The 23,195-nt window shown below is 34.9% G+C and overlaps 2 protein-coding genes across 4 annotated transcripts in view; one reads left to right on the top strand and one right to left on the bottom strand.

Annotated features, from left to right (window-relative positions):
- Positions 1 to 1,922: 1,922 nt before the first annotated feature.
- On the top strand, positions 1,923 to 10,606 carry LOC110099247 (putative disease resistance protein RGA4). 2 transcript variants are annotated; one of them, XM_028696171.1, is made up of 3 exons: positions 1,923 to 2,283; positions 7,314 to 8,583; positions 8,743 to 10,606. In XM_028696171.1, the coding sequence occupies exons 1-3, from the start codon at positions 1,981 to 1,983 to the stop codon at positions 10,473 to 10,475; spliced, it is 3,306 nt and encodes a 1,101-aa protein (XP_028552004.1). In that variant the 5' UTR covers positions 1,923 to 1,980; the 3' UTR covers positions 10,476 to 10,606. The 2 variants fall into 2 exon arrangements, with proteins under 2 accessions (XP_028552004.1, XP_020681990.1); XM_020826331.2 differs by lacking the exon at positions 1,923 to 2,283 and adding an exon at positions 6,490 to 6,903 and having other exon boundaries at positions 6,993 to 8,583.
- Positions 10,607 to 13,338: 2,732 nt separating this feature from the next.
- The window catches only part of LOC110107006 (plant UBX domain-containing protein 8), a 46,069-nt gene continuing 36,212 nt past the window's right edge, over positions 13,339 to 23,195 (bottom strand). For both annotated transcript variants that reach the window (XM_028696169.1, XM_028696170.1), the window contains exon 11: positions 13,339 to 13,735. In XM_028696169.1, coding sequence (XP_028552002.1) covers positions 13,628 to 13,735 — 108 coding nt within the window. In that variant the 3' untranslated portion in view covers positions 13,339 to 13,627. The remainder of the gene's footprint in view (positions 13,736 to 23,195) is intronic.

The raw sequence follows: 23,195 nt of genomic DNA, 5'->3' as shown, positions 1-23,195 counted from the left end.
TTTCTTTAAAAACCATATAAATAAATTATATTTTCAACACCACTTGAAGCAGTCGAAAATGCAAAAAGAAAAAGCAATGGACATTAGAGTTTTCATTGAAAATGCAGTGCAATATCACATCTTCGGAGGAAAACGTAATGAAGGTTCGCATTTTCCTTAGAAATTTTTTTCTTTAAAAACACAATTCAAGTATACTTATATGCTCTTTTTTAAAATTTATTTAATATTATATTCCTATTCTTAATCGGTTTTTCTACAGTTTTGTGGAATCATTGATTAATTTTTGCTGGAAATTGGGCTAGGATGATTGGATTGTAATTTTCTCTTTTGGAGGGCAGAATTTTGGTTCTCCCTGAAGTAAGTTCAGCCCTGAAGTTTTTTGCTTGTTTATTTTATTTTGGTTGCTTTTCTGTATTGGGGATTTTGTTCTTCTTCTCTTTTTTTGGGCCTTGACTTTTTGAGTAAGTTTTTCCTTTATTATTATTTTTCTTACATGTAACTAATTTATTTTAATAAAAAGGCCGTTGCCCATATTTTCCAAAAAAAAAAAAAAAAAAATTTAAAACTGTGAACCTTCTCAAAATTTTGCCATACTATGTGGCAGACAAAGTAATGAATGTGCAGGTGATGTACTTTTGGAGCTTTGTGAAAAAGCAAGATTCCTAAGGGGAAGATAGACACAATTCTTTTTGGCTTATTAGTTGAGAGCTTAGGCTTCCAACTAAGATATCCAATATTCGAGTCTATATTTATGTGTTATGTCTATGAGTTTGTCTTAAATGACCTAAATGTCCAAAAAAAAATGGAAGACAGCTAAGGCTTTCTGCGTGTGACTTCCTTGGACTTTAATGCCATCAATTCATTATTAATGTCTAATAGGGAAGCTTGCAACAAAGGTAGAAAAATGTTCAATAAAGTTTTTTTTTTTTCAAATTTTGATTTGCTTGCTTGATGCTACCTCGAAGGCTTCAGTAGCTCCGCTAGTGCTTGTCAAATAAAAAGCAACTTATTATGAGTAAATTTTTTTTTGGGACATTTAGGCCATTTAAGGCAAACTCATACACACCGCATACACATGGACTCGAACCTTGGACCACTTAGTTGGAAGCCTAAGCTCTCAATCAATAGGCCAAGGAGAGTTGTGTTATGAGTAAATTTTAAACTCAGTGGAAGCAAACTCATCCTAAAGAGGATAGTCTTTAGATTATGTAAAAGCCATTTATTTATCATTCTTCTCGTTGAATTTGAATATGTTATGAATAAAATCACTGATGAAGCGGAAGAATTCATTTATATTAAAATACATACATTTTCTTATTTTAAAACGGAGACTTTCAGACCGCAAGTTACGACTACGCGGCAGCTTCGTTTTCTCTCTTACTCCGTTAGTCCGTTTACTTGAGTTGCGGAGACTTTCAGTCGTCGGCAGCTTCGTCTTCTCTCTCTCTGTGTCAATTATTAGAGAGTATCTAATCTTCATCTTTTCCCATCAATCTCCGTTTCTCCTACCGTTCAGTTGTTCTGCTCTCACTACCTCGATCATCGGTGCCATGGCGGCGGAATGGTTTGTTGGTCCAATCATGGAGAAGATCATCAACGCTTGCTTTGATTACCTGGAAGAGCAAGTCGGATGGCAGACGGGCATGAAGAAGGAGCTTGAAAGCCTGCGACAAAACCACCCCAAGATCCAAGCTGTCGTCTTTGCTGCTAACCAAGCACAAATTAGCGATAAAAACAGGGCTCTGAACAAATGGATATGGCAGCTGCGAGATGCTATTGATGAGGCAAATGATGTGCTCGATGAGTTTGACTACATGAAGCATAAAGAACAGCTCCCCAAAAACTCGGAAGAAACAAAGGTGTGTTCCGCCACTTGATTCTGCTCGCGAATATATTTATTTTTTTATTTGATAATTTATCGGAAAAGAAAGCTCATCAGCTTCCTATTTGAAATTCCTACTTGAAAAACAGTTGAAATCCATGAAGAAAAAACTTGCCAAATTTGGCAAACGTGCTCTCAAAAGGGATCCCAACTTGAAGCGACTGGTCAAGGCTGTGCAGAAACTTGATAAAGTTTCGGCTGATGTTACTACTTTCCTTAATCTTTTAGACAGCGCCAAGCAGGAACAGAAGGAGCAGGAGGTTGATTTCTACAAAGCACGCGAAACAGGATCCTTGCCTACTACAAATGATCTCATCGGTAGAGGCGAAGCTAAGGAGTTTGTTATGCAGTGGTTGAGGAAGCCATCAAATGAGCATCGGGGAACTGATTTGTACAGAAACATTTCTCTTCTATCTATAGTGGGCCATGGTGGTATGGGAAAGACAACTCTCTTGCAATATGTCTATGAAGAAGAAATGAGGAAGGAATTTTTTGATCTGAAACTGTGGGTTTGCGTTTCCAACAACTTTGATGTGAAAAAAGTCATTGCAGATATGTTGGAATCTCTTAAGAAGGTGAGGCCTAGTTTGGAGACACTTGAGGCACTTCAAGATAGTTTTCGTACTGAGATTATGTCCAAAAAGTTCTTACTAGTGCTGGATGACATTTGGGAGGAGGAGGAGAACCAGGATATCAGAAAATGGGAGAAGGTATTGGCCCCTCTGGCTTATGGGGAAATTGGTAGTCGAATTTTGGTAACAACTCGAATGGACTCAGTTGCAACTATGATTGCAAAGGTCATTAAACAGGAGAAGGAAAGATTTCAATTACGGGGCTTGGAGGAAGATCAGTGTTTGCAGCTACTCAACTCTCATGCATTTGCTGATGTAGCGAATCCTAATGAAAGATTAAGATCCATTTCTGGAGAGATAGTTAAAAAGCTTTCTGGGTCTCCTTTGGCTGCAAAGGTCATCGGTGGTGTTTTGAATTCTAGCTTGGATGAAAGACATTGGACAAAAGTTTTAAATAGTGATTTTGTAAGTTCAAAATTGGGCGAGGATGACATCTTTCTCATTTTAAGATTGAGCTATATGTTCCTCCCAAAATATCTACAAAATTGTTTTGCATTTTGTTCCATATTTCATCAAGATTATGGGTTTAATAAAGATCATTTAGTCCAAATGTGGATTGTGTTGGGTTTCATTCAGCAACCTCATGATCAAGAATGCACTATGGAGGATGTTGGAGGAATGTACTTTGATGTTTTGGTTAAAAAATCTTTCTTTGATAAGTTTGAGGATCCAATAGGACAATACTACTACAAGATGCATGATTTAATACATGAATTGGCACAATCAGTTTCCATGCATGAATGTTTAAGAGTTGAGGATGGTATAAAGTTGCCTTCTATAATTCCTAAGACTCTTCGACATTTGTTTGTTAAAACTACAAATCCAGATATCATAAAAAAGATTGGGCAGTTTAAATATTTGCGTTCTCTTTTCTTGTTCATTGAAGCTTCTAATCAGGATCTCTGCAGTGCACTTATTGAAATATTCAAAGCATTGAGAAGCCTACGCTTATTATTCATATGGGCTCCAAAAGGCTTGAAAATAATACCTATTCAGGAGATCGGAAATTTGATACATCTTAAATATTTTAATATTCGAGGTGAGAAGTTTACTATGCTCCCAAGATTTCTAAGTAATCTCTATCAATTGCAATACATAATCTATGGTAGCTCATGTGAGCCAAGGCCATCTAAAGTTGATGATTTTTTACTAAGTTGCATTAATAACCTTTCTAACTTGTGTTATGTGAAATTGCCAGGTATTTGTAGTTCATCATTATGTGGGATTGGAAAGTTAAAATCTCTTCAAGAACTGAATATGTTTGATCTTAGAGATGCGAGTGGTTATAGAATTGGAGAGATGGAGAATATGAATGAACTTTGCAAATTAGGAATCAATTGCCTTGAAAATGTTAACGATGCTGAAGAGGCTTGTAGTGCCAAATTATGTGCCAAGAGGAGGCTCACAGATCTAACTTTACGGTGGAGTAACACTGATTCGAGGAACATTGATTTAGATGAGAATGTGCTCGACAACCTTCAGCCACCAAAATGTCTAAGGAATTTGAGGATAGAGAGATACATGGGTGCAAGGTCTGCGATATGGATGAACAATGTCAACGGTATATCCAATTTAGAGAAAATTAACTTGTCAGATTGCTTGGAGTGGGAAACTCTTCCTCCTTTCGGGCAACTTCCCTTCCTCAAGTCACTGGAACTTGAAAACATGCCGAAAGTAAAATGGCTCGAAAGTAAATTTAATGGGAATGCTAAATACCATGCCTTTCCATTGCTAGAGGTGTTATGTATTTACGATTTAGAAGTATTGGAGGATTGGTTTGAGGCAGGAGTAGCTGCTGAAGATGGATGTTTGTTTCCTTGCTTAATTCAACTGAAGGTACGTAACTGCCCGAAGTTGAAAGAGTTGCCCTCTTTGCCTTCTGTGCTCAAGATCTTGCAGATACAAAGCACTGGGTGGACGACTTTGAATTTTTGTAGCAATTCAAATCCTATTCCCCTTGAAACATTATGGGTCCTGCACTGTCCAAACATTACATATCTTCCTCTGGCTGATGAAATAGCAAGACTTGCAGCACTAAGAGAATTGTTAATTGTAAAGTGCCCCAATCTGATCTCTCTCGGAAGATATCGACAAGTGGAGACCACTAATAATTGCCATCTCATGCTCAGCGAACTCTATATAAGTGATCCATCGGTGTTGCTAATGGAGCCATTGAGAAGTATCGCCTCCTTAAAAAAGCTGTCTATTTCGGATAATGATGAGGTGGTTTCATTTCCAAATGAGGCGGAGCAGTGGTTTCTGAATGTTAGGTCTTCTCTTTCTGAGCTGAAATTTTTTAGGTTGAAATCCTTAGAGTCTCTTCCTTCCTCCTTGGAAAGCTTATCTTCACTTCAGGTTCTACAAACTGGGAACGTTCCTATGCTTCGGGAATTACCGAACCTTCCTCCCTCTTTGATTAAACTAATAATTGAGGGATGTCATCCAGAGTTAAAGGAGCGCTATCGAAAGGATGGAGGCTCCGATCGCCACAAGATTGCTCACATTCCCAATATCTCTATTTGTTAATAGGTCCGACTACTTTAATGAAAGTTTCAAAATACGTAAGCTCCAAACTTCTTTCTTCTTATCTTATTTGTTTGATATATATGAAATGTGAAGAATGCAATGTCAGCATCAAACATTTGTATAATTTGGTCGATGTACTCAATTTTATTTATGTATTCCTTGATGATCCCTATATATGTAAATATATCCTCTTTTTTTAACATTTCGTTACATATGTGGTGGATTATTTACAACTGAAATCTAAATAGTTCTTTTTAATTTCTTATTTATTTTTTAAAATGAAATAATTATATTTAATTTTGATTTTATGCTTTTGAGTTTGAAATTGCAACAGTAGATCTTTGAATATTAATCCACTAGATTGTTGTTGTTAGTTGCACAAGCTAATCAACTAATTTTTGAATTTATTGACTTAATTATTAAATTGAAACTAGTACAAATTTTTTACTTTTTCTTAGAGTATCTTTTTAGTACAAATTTTTTTTTACTAGAAAGCTGCTTTAAGAAACAGTAAGAAAGTCGTCCCAAACGAGGCCTTAGTGCAACTACCTAAAAGGCCATCCATCCAAGGAGTGCTCCCATACGATCACATTTAACTTTTAGAGTTTATAATAAAATTTTAACAATCACACGAAAAACTGATGCCTCAGTATTTAAGAGTTTAGTTCACATAAATCCTATCAAAATTTTACTAAATCTAAATTTATAAGAATTATCAAATACTACTTGAGTTAAATCCTACTTGTAGCCAAACAACCCCTTCATGTGCACCATTTGACGACTAGCCTTAATCAAAAGTTCTCCCTTGTTATCGAGAGGGGTAATCAACTATAGGGGCTTGTGCCTATAGGAAATAAGAACTCAAATCAAAAAGTTCTCGTAAAATGGGGATAAAATCTCTTGGTAGTATCTTATTTAAAACTCAATTTACCTTCTAAAAATTTACCTTGAAACATAAGCGTTCAAACTTTTTTTGATGACTTGAAAAGAAGAAAGCGTGCCAACAAAGAGGTCGGGCCTGAATTTTTAAACCAATAAATTAAATGTCCAAAAAAGAAAGAAAGTGCGTGTATAATTATGAAGAGAATATATATATTTATTTAAGCTAATGGCTGCAGGAACTAAAGGGATGGCAACTCCCATTCTTTTTATTTATTTACTTTTTCTAAAGGAAGCCCACTCACTATATCTCTGTTAACTATTATTGCTTTAAGTGCTGCAGCCCTCAATAGTCAACACACACTTTTTCTTTTATAAAGTTGGGGCGAGCTGGCCCTTTGTCCCTTGAACATTTTAGAATGGGTGTTAATTATTATTTCATTTTGTTAATAAATAAAAAACATATTATGTATGTTTATGCTATAATTTTTTTTTATTTATGAGCATCATAAATAAATTGTTACATAATTTATTTTCTATCTAATAAAGAAAGGAAAGTGATTGCAGCTTCATCTAATCTTTATCTCTTCCAATCAATCTCTGTTTCTCTTACAGTTCAGTTGTTCTTCTCTCTCTACCTTGATCATCTATGCCATGGCGGAATGGTTTGTTGGTCCAATCATGGAAAAGATCATCAACACTTGCTCTGATTACTTTGAAGATTACAGTAAAGATTACCTTAAAGATCAATTCAGATGGCAGACAGGCATGAAGGAGGAGCTTGAAAGGCTGCGACAGAATCACCCGAAGATCCAAGCTGTCGTCTTTGCCGCTAACGAAGCACAAATTAGCGATCAGAACCACCCTATAAACAAATGGATATGGCAGCTGCGAGATGCTATTGATGAGGCAGAGGATGTGCTCGATGAGTTGGAGTACATCAAGCATAAAGAACAGCTCACCAAAAACACGGAAGAAACAAAGGTGCGTTCCGCCACCGCGTGCTTCCTATTTGATTCTGCTCGCGAATATATTTATTTATTTGATAATCTATTTCTAACTAATATGATCAGAAAAGAAAGTTCACGAGCTTCCTATTTGAAATTCCTCGTAAAATTCTCAAAATTGGCGAGCGTGTTATCAAAAGAGATCCCAACTTGAAGCGACTGGAGGATGCTGTACAGAAACTTGATAAAGTTTCGGCTGATGTTACTACTTTCCTTCATCTTTTAGACAGCGCAAAGCAGGAACAAAAGGAGCAGGAGGTTGATTTCTTCAAAGCACGTGAAACAGGATCCTTGACAACTACAAATGATCTCATTGGGCGGGGCAAGGATAAGGAATCTGTTGTGCAGTGGTTGAAGAAGCTATCAAATGAGCATCGGGACGGAAACATTTCTCTTCTATCTATAGTGGGCCATGGTGGTATGGGGAAAACAACTCTATTGCAACACGTCTATGAAGATGAAATGACGAAGGAATTTTTTGATCTGAAAATGTGGGTTTGTGTTTCCAACAACTTCGATGTGAAAAAAGTCATTGCAGATATGCTATCAACTCTTAAGAAGGAGAGGCCTCGTTTGGACGAATCACTTGATGAACTTCAAAATAGTCTTAGGACTGAGATTATGTCCAAAAAGTTCTTACTTATTCTGGATGACATTTGGGAGGAGGACGAGAAGAAGCAGGATATCAGCAAATGGGAGAAGGTGTTCGCCCCTCTAGCTTATGGGAAAATTGGTAGTGGAATTTTGATAACAACTCGAATGGACTCGGTTGCAATGATGATTGCAAAGGTCATAAAAAAGAAGACGGAAATATTTAGATTAAAGGGCTTGGAGGAAGATCAGTGTTTGCAGCTCCTCAACTCTCATGCATTTGCTGATGTGGAGAATCCTAATGATTATAAAAGATTAAGATCCATTGCTGGAGAGATAGTTAAAAAGCTTTCAGGATCTCCATTGGCTGCAAAAGTTATCGGTGGTGTTTTGAATTCTAACTTGGATGAAAGACATTGGACAAAAGTTTTAAATAGTGATTTTGTAAGTTCAAAATTGGGTCAGAATGACATCTTTCTCATTTTAAGATTGAGCTATATGTTCCTCCCAAAACATCTACAAAATTGTTTCGCATTTTGTTCTATATTCAACCAAGATTACGTGTTTGATAAAGATGATTTAGTAAAAATGTGGATTGCATTGGGTTTCATTCAGCAACCTCATGATCAAGAATGGACTATGGAGGATATTGGAGGAATGTATTTTGATGTTTTGGTTAAAAAATCTTTATTTGATAAGTTTCAGGATTTTGAACAATGCTACAAGATGCATGATTTAATACATGAATTGGCACAATCAGTTTCCATGTATGAATGTTTAAGAGTTGAGGATGGTATGAAGCTGCCCTCTATAATTCCTAAGACTCTTCGACACTTGTCTGTTCAAACTATAAATCCAGACATCATAAAAAAGATTGGGCAGTTTAAATATTTGCATTCTCTTTTCTTATTCGATGAAGCTTCTAATCAGGATATCAGCGTACTTATTGAAATATTCAAAACATGGAGAAGCCTACGTTTATTATACATACATTCTTCAACAGGCTTAAAAATGATACCGGAGGAGATTGGAAATTTGATACATCTTCGATATTTGAATATTCGAGGTGAGAAGTTTACTATGCTCCCAAGATTTCTAAGTAATCTCTATCACTTGCAATACATAATCTATGGTAGCTCATGTGAGCCAAGGCCACCTAAAGTTGATGATTTTTTACCAAGTTGCATTAATAACCTTTCTAATTTGTGTTATGTGAAATTGCCAGGTAATTGTAGTACATCGATATGTGGGATTGGGAAGCTAAAATTTCTTCAAGAACTGAATATGTTTGATCTTAGAGATGCGAGTGGTTATAGAATTGGAGAGCTGGAGAATATGAATGAACTTTGCAAATTAGGAATCAATTGCCTTGAAAATGTTAAGGATGCTGAAGAGGCTTGTAGTGCCAAATTATATGCCAAGAGGAGGCTCACAGATCTAACTTTACGGTGGAGTAACAGTGATTCGAGGAACATCGATTTAGATGAGAACGTGCTGGACAACCTTCAGCCACCAAAATGTCTAAGGAATCTGAGCATAAAGAGATACATGGGTGCAAGGTCTGCAATATGGATGAACAATGTCAATCCGATCTTCAATATAGAGAAAATTGTATTGATGGATTGCTTGGAGTGTGAAACTCTTCCACCTTTTGGGCAACTTCCCTTCCTCAAGTCACTGGAACTTTATAGGATGCCGAAAGTAAAATGGCTCGAAAGTAAATTTAATGGGAATGATAAATACTATGCCTTTCCAGTGCTAGAGGTTTTACGTATTCAGAGATTAAAAGCATTAGAGGATTGGTTTGAGGCAGGAGTAGCTGCTGAAGATGGATGTTTGTTTCCTTGCTTAATTGAACTGGAGCTATTTGTCTGCCCGAAGTTGAAAGAGTTGCCCTCTTTTCCTCCTAAGCTCAAGAGCTTTAAAATAAATGACAATATTGCGTTGACGACTTTAGATTTTTGTAGCAATTCAAATCCTATTCCCCTTCAATCATTAGAGGTGTTTGACTGTCCAAACATTACATCTCTTCCTCCGGCTGATGAAATAACAAGACTTGCAGCACTAAGATCCTTGACAATCTCATTGAAAGATTGCTTGGAGTGGGAAACTCTTCCTCCTTTCGGGCAACTTCCCTTCCTCAAGTCACTGACACTTTCTAACATGCCGAAAGTAAAATGGCTGGAAAGTAAATTTAATGGGAATGATAAATACCGTGCCTTTCCATTGCTAGAGGTGTTACAAATTTACAGATTAGAAGCATTGGAGGATTGGTTTGAGGCAGGAGTAGCTGCTGAAGATGGATGTTTCTTTCCTTGCTTAATTCACCTGGAACTAGATAACTGCTCGAAGTTGAAAGAGTTGCCCTCTTTGCCTCCTAAGCTCAAGAGCTTGTGGATCGAAAACATTGGGTGGACGACTTTGAATTTTTGTAGCAATTCAAATCCTATTCCCCTTCAAACATTAAAGGTCTCTCGCTGTCCTAACATTACATCTCTTCCTCTGGCTGATGAAATAGCAAGACTTGCAGCACTAAGATACTTGAGAATTATAAAGTGCCCCAATCTGATCTCTCTGGGAAGATATCGAGAAGTGGAGAGCACTAATAATTGCCATCTCATGCTCAGCTATCTCGGTATAAGTGATCCATCGGTGTTGCTAATTGAGCCATTGAGAAGTATCGCCTCCTTAAAGGAGCTGTCTATTTGGGGTAATGATGAGTTGGTTTCATTTCCAAATGAGGTGGTTTCACTTCTGGAAAGCTTATCTTCACTTGAGAAACTATCTATTTCTAATGTTCCTATGCTTCGGGAATTACCGAACCTTCCTCCCTCTTTGATAACTCTACGAATTTGGGGGGAATGTCATCCAGAGTTAAAGGAGCGCTATCGAGAGGATGGAGGCTCCGATCGGCACAAAATTGCTCACATTCCTTATTTCTATATTTGGACCTTATAAGCAAACATCTTTCTTCTTATCTTATTTGTTTGATATATATGAAATGTGAAGAATGTAATGTCAGCATTAAACAGTTTGTATAATTTGATAGATGTACTCAATTTGACTTAATTATTAAGCATAATTAAATTTATAGATTTTAATAAAAATTGGTGTAATCCATTAAGTGTTATTTAAATTATTGGATAAAAATATAAATATTTGTATAAAAAGTTTAAATCTTCTCAGGCATTTTAATATTTTACTCAAATTGCAGGTCAAATTCTTTATCAATATTCGAGGTGGACGACCTGAAGTGTTAAGAATTGCCTAGGAACTACGTTCAATAGATCTTCTCATGTCCATTCCCTCATATTTTTATCAATTGGGATTCTCTTCAACTTCTTGATTTAATACTTTTGCCCTAAAACATATTTAAATTACTATTTTAAAATTTAGTATTATTTGTAAATTTAGTACACCTTTATAATTAGCATCTTATATTGGCATGTTTGTAATTTTATTTAAATATTTAAAAATGGCAGAAGAATTAATATTTAAAAATAAGCAGTTTATAAGTTATAAAATTTGTTTTTTTTTTCTTCTATAACTTTCCCTTTTATTTGATAAAAAGTACAAAAATCAACTTTAATTTTTATAAGTTTGTTTTAGTGCATAATGATAAGTCAAATGACTAATAATATTATTTAAATAAAGTTAAATCAAATAATATTAAAATTATTATAAAAAATTATTAAATATGGATAGATTTACTTGCAAGTTTGATCCAAATTAATTTTGGTACTTGAAAATATTATGATGAATAAATGTTGTACTTTATAAAATATTATATTGTACGGTAAATATTAAATTTAATATTTAACACAAATTCATATTTTAAAATTTAATAATAATATTGAGCAATGGGTAATGGTGATGAATGTAAGAAAATGAAAATAAAAATAGAAAAACATATCAAAAAATTTTATTACTTAAATAATGAATATAAATGATTTTTATATAAATTAGGTTTTGTTAAAAAAAAGAGAGATAAATTTATGCATATTTTTTATAATTAGTGAGAAAATATGAAAGGAGGAATTGTATTTCATAAAAATATTAGCTATTTGAGTGTAAGTTCATATGCTACTTATTTAAAACAATAAATTCATATTATATTTTATGGCTCTTCATCTTCCAAGTAATTAGAACTATGATATTTCTTCAAAATATAAGATATTTTATAGAAGATAATAAAATAAAGTATTAGAAAACAAGAATAGTTTTTAAAATTCTTATAACAAAAAAAAAAATCATAAATCATTATTAAAATTTTGTTAATTCACACATTTAACACAAGCGAGTTAGTTAAGTCACTTGAAATCACTCTCCACACCCTCTAAATATAGAGAAATTATTCTGTGTTGACACCGGATCGTCCAGAGGCGAATCAAAGCTCGCCACGTCACCTGGTACTCATCTGTGGAACAAAGCAAATGGGCGATGTGGCGCGCTCTGATTCACCTCTAGATGACGCCCATATCCACACAAAATAATTTCACCTGCAAATTTGATAACTAAATACCTTCCATAACATCTACAATGAAGACTCTTTCAATTTGCCTTCTTCTAATCATATCCCTCACCGCCATCGATCCACCTGTCGTGCCCAAAACTTCTCGACCGACTTGAGCAATCTCATGATCTATACCACCTTCGCCGTCCCCAACTCCATGCAATGCTCTCAAAGGAGTAACTCCTACTTGCCTTTGCAACGCACTTGACATAATCTCCAAACTTACCAGCACTTGTAGCCTCTCCCCGCTCAAATGCAGTAAGTGATTAAGTTTTCACTTTTTCTCACCGTTTGTTGGTGGTGAGACTAAAATTTTAGTTTCTATGTTTATAGGTGCATGGGAGATGAAGGGACCAGAGGAAAATAAGAGAACAATGGATGAGAAGTTTAGAGTCTTGTTTCTGCTCTTTTATTCTGTGTTTTTGTTTGGTTTATGACTGCTTAGACTGAAGGTGAAAGCAATAATAAGACAGAATAGTTTTTGGAATATGCTGTTTCTACTCCAGAGAAAGAGAAAGCTTGAATCTGTGTTAAGTCAAAGGAGTAGCTCTCAACTGAGATTTAAGTTTCATTTGAGATAACTTTCTTTCTGCTTTATAAATCAGTTTTCTAGACTTAGGCTTCATTTGGGACGACTTTTTTATTGCTTCTTAAAGCATCTTTTTAGTAGAAAATTTTTAATTTTTTAACTAAAAAATTGTTTTAAGAAGCAGTAATAAAGCCGCCCCAAACAAAGCCTTAACAAAAAAAAAATCAACTTTCTACTAAAAAATTTTTAATTCAAAAAATTATTTTAAACAACAATAAAAAAAATTTGTCCCAAATAAAACCTTAATAAAAAAACTTACTCATCATGAAAACAAGTTGAGCTAGGACTTTTTAATTTAAATTTATTCAGAATAAATTTTATAGGCATTAAATTTTTCAAAATAAATATAATATAAAATCAATCAATGAAATTTATCTTGCAATTATCTTAAAACATTTCTAATAGCTTATTTTAATAGAAATTATTTTAACAAATAATGCACAAAAGTTTTGCTTTGTTGAAGGTTCGTTTAATGCAACTACTAATTTTTTTGTAAAAACAACAATAGAGTTATTATCAGAAAAATATATCCTCTTATAACAAAAGTTTTTAAATGCCAGTAAAAAAGTAAAAATCAAATTAAAATATAATGATCTGAGAAATAAAACATCAAAAAAAAATCCAAACACACTCATCAAATTAAAAAAAAAAAAAATTCTAGAAAAAACTCACAATCCCCATCAAACAATCACACAAATAACAAAACGAGAATCAGATCAGAACAAGAAATAGCAGAGCGAGAAGCTTTTCTATGTTTCTTTTAAATCTCCTGAAGCAAAAGAGCCAACTTATAACACACAAATATGACAATAAACAGAGAAGAAAAAAAGAAAAAAACACAGTGAAAGTCTATCAAGTGGAGGTAGAACAGCCATTTTTTTCCTCCACAGAGGAAGCATCAGCTAATTTCTCTATATGACGTTTCTATCTTCAGAACATTGGATTTGGAAAACAGTTTTCGGTCTAAAAGAAAATAAATATAATCATTCAAAAGATGGCAGAGAGGGATTATATTAGCTCCAGGAACAAAGCTTCTTGTTTGCTTGTCAGGCCAAGTTCGCTTAGAGATAACTGGCTTTCTTCATCTGTGAAGGAACGGCGAGGATAGGGCCTCACCTGTAGCACAGTAGTTCATGCGTGTGAATAAGATGAATTTTCTCAAGTAAAATGAAGAATCCTTTGCATCTAACAAACATTTCTGCATTAATTTTATTATAGGCAATCTCAATTTTCAAGATTCATCCCTTTTATGGTACCATTTGGTTGTTTGAAGTTAGAAAATATATTTTGAAAAACAGTAAGAAATTTCTAGCTCCATCTATAAATCATCATTAGTTTTAAACTTCTCAATAGTCCTAAGATTGTAATACAATTTCATACGAATACAATAATAACAACAACAAGCCTTTGTCCCACTACGTGGGGTCGGCTACATGAATCCTTTTTCTCCATTATGTCATGTTAAAAATCAAATTCTCGTTTAAATTTAGTAAAGAAAGATCATTTCTAATTTTTTCTAACCAAGACTTTTTAAGTTTACCTCTACCTTTCTTAACATAAGTCAAATCTAATACATCTACTTTCCTAACCAGGTCATCAGAAGGCCGTCATTTTATGTGACCAAACCATCTAAGGCGACTCTCTCTAATCTTATCTTCCACTGGCGATACTCCAACCTTTTCACGTATATGCTGATTTAGTATCCTATCTCTAAGGTAAAATCACTCATCCACCTGAGAATCCTCATCTGTACAAAACTTAAGTTAGTATTATCCTTCTCTTTTAATGGCAATACAATTGCATACCAATGAAAAATAAAAATTCAAACATATTTTCTATCTATGAGCAACCAAATGAGCTCCAAAAATGCATGTTATATCAGAAACATCGGGATCAGCCCAAATTTTAAGTTTGCTCTTTGAAAGAAGGATTAGCACCATGACATCTAAACTAACCCTTTAGACAACCTCTACTAAGTTTAAATTTATGGCTGTTGTAAACTAGTCTGACAAAGCTATGGAAGGCCTAGCAGAGTTTATGACGACAGGGAGGCTTGCTGATTTGTGGAGATTAGAAGTTCTAATGGAAGGAAGACTTGCTGATTCGTGGAGATTGAAACAAGTAGAGCATAATTAAATTGGTAAAGAGCTTACCTTAACCAAACTGGATCAATCACCCAGCCCTTTTGAGATGAGTTACAAGGGAGAAATTCAGGAGAATGAAAAGGAAATAAACGGATATAAGAAAGAACATGAAAGAAGAAAAAGAGAAAGATTGAAACTCGATGCTAAATTTACAAATTTTAGACCATCAAAACATGATCTAGTTCATCTTTCAACTCTTCTTATTCTCATAATTAGGGACCATTGTTGGAATGGGCATTGCTAGATGAATTTAATTATAGCCCTAATACTCTTTTCTTAGATGTTCCGCCAAATATTGGATAGCAAACATGGCTTTCAATTTCTAATAATTACTCAATTTGGTCTATTGTATTTTAAGGAAATAGTCTGCCCTTCTAAAATGCTTATTTTTATTAAGAGGACTTATTGAAAGGCATTAATTTCAAAATTTGGGTTATTGCTATAAGGACCTCGGTTCGAATAGGAAATGCTTGATGAATTTAATTTTAACTCCTATTAGGTCGAGTCAGGGCGTGTTCGAGTCGAACTTAACTGTCAAATATCGAGTTCGAGCTCGAGCTCGACAGGGGAAAAAAGGGCTCGACGAACTGAAGTTCGTCGCATCTGTTGCCACTCACCACGCGTTCGTCCGTCGCGTATGTTGCAAGTCGCAACTCTAAGTCCGCCAGTCCGTCGCCACTCTGCATCACGTCCGTCCGTCAGTCCATCGCCACTCGTCGAGGGACAATTCGTCCGTTCGCCTCTTCCTTCTTCGCCAGCGCCAGTCACGAGCTATTCATGTTGGCCCGTTTGCTCGAGTCAGAGGAAGTTCCCAGCGTCCGTCTTCGTCGTCTACGTTTGCGTTTGTTTGCGTCTTCTTCGGCAGCATATGTCAGTCAGTCGGTCCATTCAAGCTACTCGATTTTTTTCCCGCCGGCAAGATCTCACAAATTCTTTTTCCCGCCGACCAGTGTCAGTCACGAGCTGCTCGATGAGCTCACGAGCCGAGCAGAGGGTTGTTCGAGCTCGAAATGGTGTTCAAGCTCGACTTGCGAGCTTGATAAGCTCGGCTAGTCGAGCCTGTTAACGAGTCGAGCCTGAGCCGGCTTGACTCGTTTGTACCCCTAACTCCTATAGTAATAATTATTTCCTTATATGCTCAATCAGTATTGGACAAGAAGAATATCTTTCAATATCTCATAAATACTAATTTGTATTATATTTTAAGTAAATAGTCCGCCTTTCTAAAATGCATATTGTTATCAATAAAAGTAGTTATTATTGTTGGAAAATTATTCTTAGGTGTTATCATGAGTTCTTAACCTTCGGCCTTACGGATATTATACATCATATTTCCCGTAAAAAGCTTATAGCTTGATCCGCTACCCTGCATGCATCTTATTTTGATTTTTGTTGCATTATTTATGGTTCATTTGTACAAGCTATTCACTCATAGCTTGATTCCCTACCCTCCATGCATCTTATTTTAAATTTTGTTGCAATATTTATAGTTTCATTTGTACAAGCTATTCACTCGAATCAAAAAATAAAATGCCAAGCATAATGGATATCTCATAGCTAAATTTAGTACTGGTTTGTTGTAGATATTGATATGCTATGTCAAGCAAAATAACCTTCTTAATTTTCTATAATATTCAAATTCCTGTCAATTACAATTTAGTAAAAAAAATATTTACATGATTATGTTGATATAAATGTCATCATTTTGACTGTAATGCAAGTAAAGGCTTTAACAATCCTAAAATATAAAAGAGCAACATCTATTAGACACCGAGGCTTTCACGATGCGGGTGGGCACAGGCAACGTCGAGCGCCGACTAGCAGTCGTGGGCAGCCTCGGGTTGGAGCACGGATGGACGCGGGCGCTGGCGGGCAGCTCGGACATGACTCTAACAGGCTCGGGCGTGGGCAGCCTCGAGCCCGACAGGGGCGGGCAACTCGGTAGTTACGTGTAGGAGGGCTCGGACAGCGCGGCCAGCTCGTTTTAAATGGGTTTCCATGTTAACCCTAACCAAATCCATTTTGAAATCGGTCGGGTCTAACTTAAAATTTTCGGATCAGATTTGAGTCAGATTTTTGTGTCGTGCCAAATATTGATACCCCTAGAATTGGGCGCATTATCAGGATGATTCCACATATGTTTCTTCTTATGTCATCTTCCTCAACTGCAATCTAATTTTTGACTATTCAAAAAAACAACGAACCATTTCATGATATCTATGGAGGCATAATATCATGTAATGGCCTCCAAAATCATTGAAGTATGCCAGTTGGTCAAACTCCTCACCTAACTTCACATAAAGCTTACGACGTCTCCTCAACTTCTATGTTATAGCATCATGGCCACTTTGCATTAAAAAGTCTTCTTTCTAATTAGAGACCCCATTAATTAACATATAAAAATTCATGGATAGGTAAGATGTCACTTCATTGTTGGGAAAATTTACAATACTCTTCAGTGTAATCAATTTAGAAAGAAGACTTTTTTTTAAAACTTTAATAATCCTCTAAATTTGTTTATTAAATAGTAGATGTAGGCTACTTGGCTCTAAAATTGTTTATGGAAGATAGTTGAGAAATATATAATGTTGAAATGAAATAAGAAGAAAGAGAGAAAGTAGGTCTTTTATAATTAATGTTTAAAAATTGGCTCAAAATGGATTGAATAAAGAAAGATGAATCGAACTAAGATTTTGTTGGGTACAACTTCCTTACCGCTTTCTAGACCAGTTTTATAGTAGAAAATTTTCTAGTATAAAAAAATTTTGTACTGAACATTTGATTTAGAAAGCAATAAGGAAGCTGTTCCAAACGAAACATACAACAACAACAACAACGTCAAGCTTTTGTCCCACTATGTGTGTTCAACTACATGAATCATTTTTCTCCATTGTATCATGTTAAAAGTCAAATTCTCGTTTAATTCTAATAAACAAAGATCATTTCTAATAATTTCTAACCAAGTCTTTTTAGGTCTATCTCTACCTTTCTTAACATAAGTCAAATCTAATACCTCAACTTTCCTAACCGGGTCATCGGAAGGCCGTTGTTTTATGTGACCAAACCATCTAAGATGACTCTCTCTAATCTTATATTCCACTGGAGCTAATCCAACCTTTTCATGTATATGCTCATTTCGTATCCAATCTCTAAGAATAAAGCCACTCATCCACCTGAACATCCTTATCTCTGCAACACTTAACTTAATATGCAACACTTAACTTAGTATATGAAACCTAAGTCAACAAAATTTTATGTTCCAAATGAAACCTAAGTCAACAAAATTTGATTTAAGAAAGAGAGGTTTTGTATGGAAGTGATTGATCACTGGCCTATTTATTGGAGGAGATTAGAATCAATGCTACAAAGTAGTCATACTTCATGAGTCTCTCAACCTCATTTAATATCTTAATACTAAATATTGCATTAGTGCCAACTCTTTGACGACTGGTCTAATAAGTGTTTTGAGTTGACTTTTTAGTGAGAGAGTCCTAAGCTGCAAATGGTCCAAGATGGATCATAGTTAGTGGCTGCTTGAACTTGTTTCAGATTTTATTATGACTTAGAGTTAGGTTGGAATGGCTGTAATTTTCTGTAAATATCAATATAAAATTATTATAGAGAAACCAGCATTTTTAAAAGATCAAATATAATCAATTTTTTAATAGTCAATTAATAACTTTTTAATAGTAAATAAATGGGGAGGTCGGCGGACAAGTGGAAGTCTGACAGTGGCTGGGAAGAACTCTGGCGGTGATCAACGGATGAGCAAGCTCCCAAATTCTTCCCTTAATTCTTCTCCTCCATTACTCCTCCCTTCATGTGAAGAATGGGGGCATATTTATAATGTTTTAGAGTGGCACAGCTTGTAAATATGGGGAGGATCAAGATCAAGATGAGAGTGGTTTGAATAGACGGCCGATATTGATCAATTTGATCGTGGTCCGTTTATTGATCATTTGATGTCTTAATGATATCACTTCAACGATCTTGGGCTCGTTGAATTCATATCGTCGAGCTGCTCAATTTAACTATAAGTATGCCTCATTTGGAATTTGTTTGTGTTGACCTCGATTTTCGCTCGAGTGCTATCGTGTGCATTCGATCGATTCGATTGAGCCTCGTCGAACTCGGTTTTATTTTAATCGGCATAAATTTGGGCTTATTTTTATTAAATGGTCTTGTTCGAGTTGAGTCGAACCCAATCTAGTCCAAATTGACCCAAGTCGATCGCAATTTGAGTCTAGTTTTATTTAATCAAATTGATCAAACCCATTTAAACTTAAATTGACTTAGCTTGAGTCAAGTTTAGCCCAAGTCAATTTATTCTAATTTCTATTCAGGCTCATTTAACTTTCTTGAAAATTTGAATTTTATTCCTAAATCCAGAAACTTGATCGACGGTCCCCATTTCACCAAGGACTGAAGCCTGTCGTTACTTCGCACCCCGGTCGCGTGCTATACTCGTTTTAGAGAAGTATTCGGAAGGATTTTCGGCGGAGACAGCAAACAGAGCTTATTTCCACGTTTGGGTTGCGCAGGAGGGCGTCCCTCGAGCAGCAAAAGGCAGATTTCTCTTGCTTTTTCCTGGTTATGTTTTGTCCTTAACAAAGGATTGGAAAAAAAGTGCAGTCCCTCCCTGGCATTCGGAACGAGAGAAACCGAAGTCAAGTTCAGCCTTCCCATCCTCTAGACACCCCTGGCGGTCTTCCCTAGTTGGCAAGGCTCCCTGTTCTCGCCCCACACCTCTTGGTTCACAAGACCTAGACGAGGACTCAGCCGAGCTCGTCGCCCCACCTGACGCTGTCTAGCTTCTCGCAAGGTCGAAGCTTTTCCATCTCCACCTTAAAATCCCGTCGTCGGCCTCGACGGCAGTTCTGACCGACCCAGATCGCTCCTTTTCTTCCTCTACGCTGCTCCATCCCGTCTACTTGATCTCCACCGCAGCAGTTTCCAACCTACAGGTATATTATTTGAATGGCATTTTAATAGAATCGTATATTGATTTCCTTACCAGAAATTTCTTTTTTATTTACCCAAGTTATAATGGTGTTCATTAAGCATCGTGTTCATCACCACATAGAGAAATGTGCTCATATATATCTTCACATACATTAAAAAAAAAAAAGGATGTCTGTCGTTTGCTATCTTTTTCATTCCGGATAACTCATAATATTTTGATTCTTACACAAAGCAATTACGCTTTGGTGACATAAGATATGCATCATCTCTTATACTTGTCATTATGTTTTGTTTTGTTTCTTACTCAAATGAAATCATGCTCTGATGACATCAATCATGCATCAGCTCTTGTGTTTTGTGTCTAAGTCTCAGTAAAGCAGAATTCATTAATGCATTCTTACATATGATCCTCTATATGCATCATTTTGTTGACTTAAAGTGAAAGATTATTCTAAAAAAAAATCATGCTAAGTGAAGCTAATGTGATCATTTATGAAATTGTCATTTTCTGAATATTTTTTTTTTATGTGAGATCCGTTTGCCTTGATTCTGATAATGAATTTTATTTTATTTTGTTTTGTTTTGTTTTTATTTCATTTTATTTTATTTTTATCATATGAATTTAAAAATATATATATATATCATATTATCTATTTGACTAAAAGAAAAAAACTGCCCGTCTCTTTTCGTGGATTTCACTCTAAATGATTCCTCTTCTTTTTATTTCATCTTTTAATTCCCTTCGCATGTGTTCTAGTCGGTGGAATTAAACAAAAACAAATTTATTACTCATCTTTTACTTTCTTGACTATTTGTCTTAGGTTTAATTGATAAGAAGCTGATGTCAATTAGTTAGTAAAAACGTGTTCATATCTTCTTCATGCTTCTCTACTTGAACTTATTATATCCATAGTATTTGATTGTTTTCAACCATAAATTTCAGTTTTTTTTTATCTTATTCTATTCTTTTGATATTTTGAATTTCATTTCCATAATAATTATAAATCATAATTTAAACTAAAATATCTAATCTTTTCATTTTATGCGTCGGCCATGGATATTGTTATTTGACGTTCACAAGAGCATGTATCTTGTGGTATACATATATTTATGCTAGTGATATTCTCTCTGTTAATTAGATTAGATATGCAATTGAAGGAAAGTTAACTATGTGAAATTTAATTGCTGATTTCATGTGAGAATGGAAGGTGCACATACATGTTATGAACTTAGATCTATAAAGCCATGGTATGATTCAGGACACTCCAATGTTTTAATCATAGTGGAGTAAACTAAAATGAAAGGATGCAATTGTATGGTATGTATTCCCTTCTTTATTTACATCTGTCACTTACATGTTGAAAGAGAAATGTATGTGTTAGAAAAACTTATGGAATTGCTAGAGTAGGGTTCATATGAGGTTAGATTTTGCTCTTCTTGTTTAGTCTCATGAGGTAATTAGGAGAAAGGAAGTTGGAGCAATGTTTTTTTTTTTTTTTACATCAAATAGAAGTTGTAGAAAAGTTTATTATGTCCCTTGTTCCAAATGTGAGCTTTTCTATAGAATGCATTTAATATTGCGTTGTGGTGTCGGCATGTCTTTCTTGAACTTTAGAAGGGGTGAAGTTGCATGAAAATCTCTATCCTTCTCTAAAGGTATTTGGTTTAGGTATTGAGTCGTAAGAGTCTTTTTTTTTTTAAAAAAAAACATGGTTATTTACATTGCCGGAATACTTTCTTTAAGCATGGGCAAGAACTTTGAGTTGGAATGATTAAATAAAATAGAGATTTGTTATACATAACACTTGAATCAAAACACACATCCATGTTACATTTTGACTTCGTGGGAAATGTTTAAAGAGCATGTTGAATGAAAAATGATCATAAAGAATGGTTGAACTTGAGAACTTGCATGCATATTTAGATCACCCAATCATATGTTTCAAGTGGAGATTCATGGTTCTAGTGATCGATACATATGCTTTTACTTCATAATTTCATGCTTGCACATAGCTTGCTTTATGATTGATGTAAAGAAGTTAACACGCCTTTTCATTTTGATGATGCTATAAGTGATGATTATGTATGAGTCATTCATCTAATTGGTATTCTTGTAGCCTCGTGGTTTCAAAGAAATTTTACTCATACTATTGGAAACTTATTTGACTATAAGGGGAGTATTGGTGGATTTTGGGATACTCTATTGAATTCCATTCCTTTTCTACTTGTTCGAATGTGATGTTAGCAAGTGGTTGGACTTTCTTTATTTTAAGTTTATGTTATCCTGAATAATTTTATGTGTATCTTTTGAAAGATAACAATGAGGTGTATGACACATGTTATTTCCCTTTTATGTTTATGAAGGCATGATAACTTGAAGTAACTTAGAGTTTCTAATATTGGTGGTTAATTTGTAGAATTAGTTTGTGTGTTCACTCTTGAATGTTCAAGTTCTTTTTCTTTGTTTCCTTCTCATTCGAGATTTTTATTTGAAGGAATGTTTCTGGAGAGTAAACCTATTGCTTTAAGTATGACTTGAAAAGAAATTCATCGCATTACTTGTAGGTTTGCATATTTAAAAATATCTTGTTGGCAATTATTCTTAGAAGAGCTCTCATGTATTTTCTCTTTCAAATAAATTTGTGTAGATTCAATATGATGTTGTTTTGAGAAGGGTTTGCATTTATGATATTCCGTCTATACTTGACTTGATGGTGTTATTTTTGGGTTGAGAAATTTCATGAGTGGTTTTTATAATGAAGAGGTTGCAAGTTGTTTTTTTTTATATTTGATTTGATGTTAGAAAGTTTTGCGAATTGTTTTACATCAAGAAGCTTTATCGAAAGTTTTTGTGAATATTTTATGATGATGGCTCTACAATGAGGGGTTTTTATAAAACATTCTTGTTGGAAAGCTTTGGGTTTTTCTACCCCACTCCAAATGAAAGGAGGCACTTGATTATGGGTTGTTGGGTAGGATTTTATGTCAAAAGAGGAAATTTTGGTAGGAGATTTCGTAGAGATTTTGTAGAGTTTTGGTGTCAAAATACGAAAAAAAAAAAAGAGATTTTGGTAGATTTCCTCCTGGTAGAATTTCGTGTAGGAGCCCATTTGGAAAGTCCTTGCAATTTATTTTAAGAGGTATAATTTGATGATTGGATTTGTGTAGTAGGATTTCTTAGTGTCTTTTGGGGGGTAGTTAGTGCTTTCCTATTCGAATTAAATTCTATTAGTTGTTATTCCTAAAGATGAATTTTGGGGTTTAAAGCTTTAAGTAGTTTCGGGTTAGAAGCTTTTAGTGTCTTTTTAGTAAAATAGTATTTCCTTATTTGAGTTAGCTTGATTTAATGTTAACTTCTAAAAATGTAGAATGTTGGGTAAATATAAAACAAAAGAGAGTTTGGCTTTAGGCTTAGCCTTAGGAGTTTGTTTCCCTTAAGTCGCTTTGGGGCTTTGTTTGTAGTATGTTGT

The sequence above is a fragment of the Dendrobium catenatum genome, unplaced genomic scaffold (genome assembly GCF_001605985.2).
Source record: "Dendrobium catenatum unplaced genomic scaffold, ASM160598v2 fragScaff_scaffold_716, whole genome shotgun sequence".
Taxonomy (NCBI): Eukaryota; Viridiplantae; Streptophyta; class Magnoliopsida; order Asparagales; family Orchidaceae; genus Dendrobium; species Dendrobium catenatum.
This window is presented reverse-complemented; position numbering and strand designations above follow the sequence as displayed.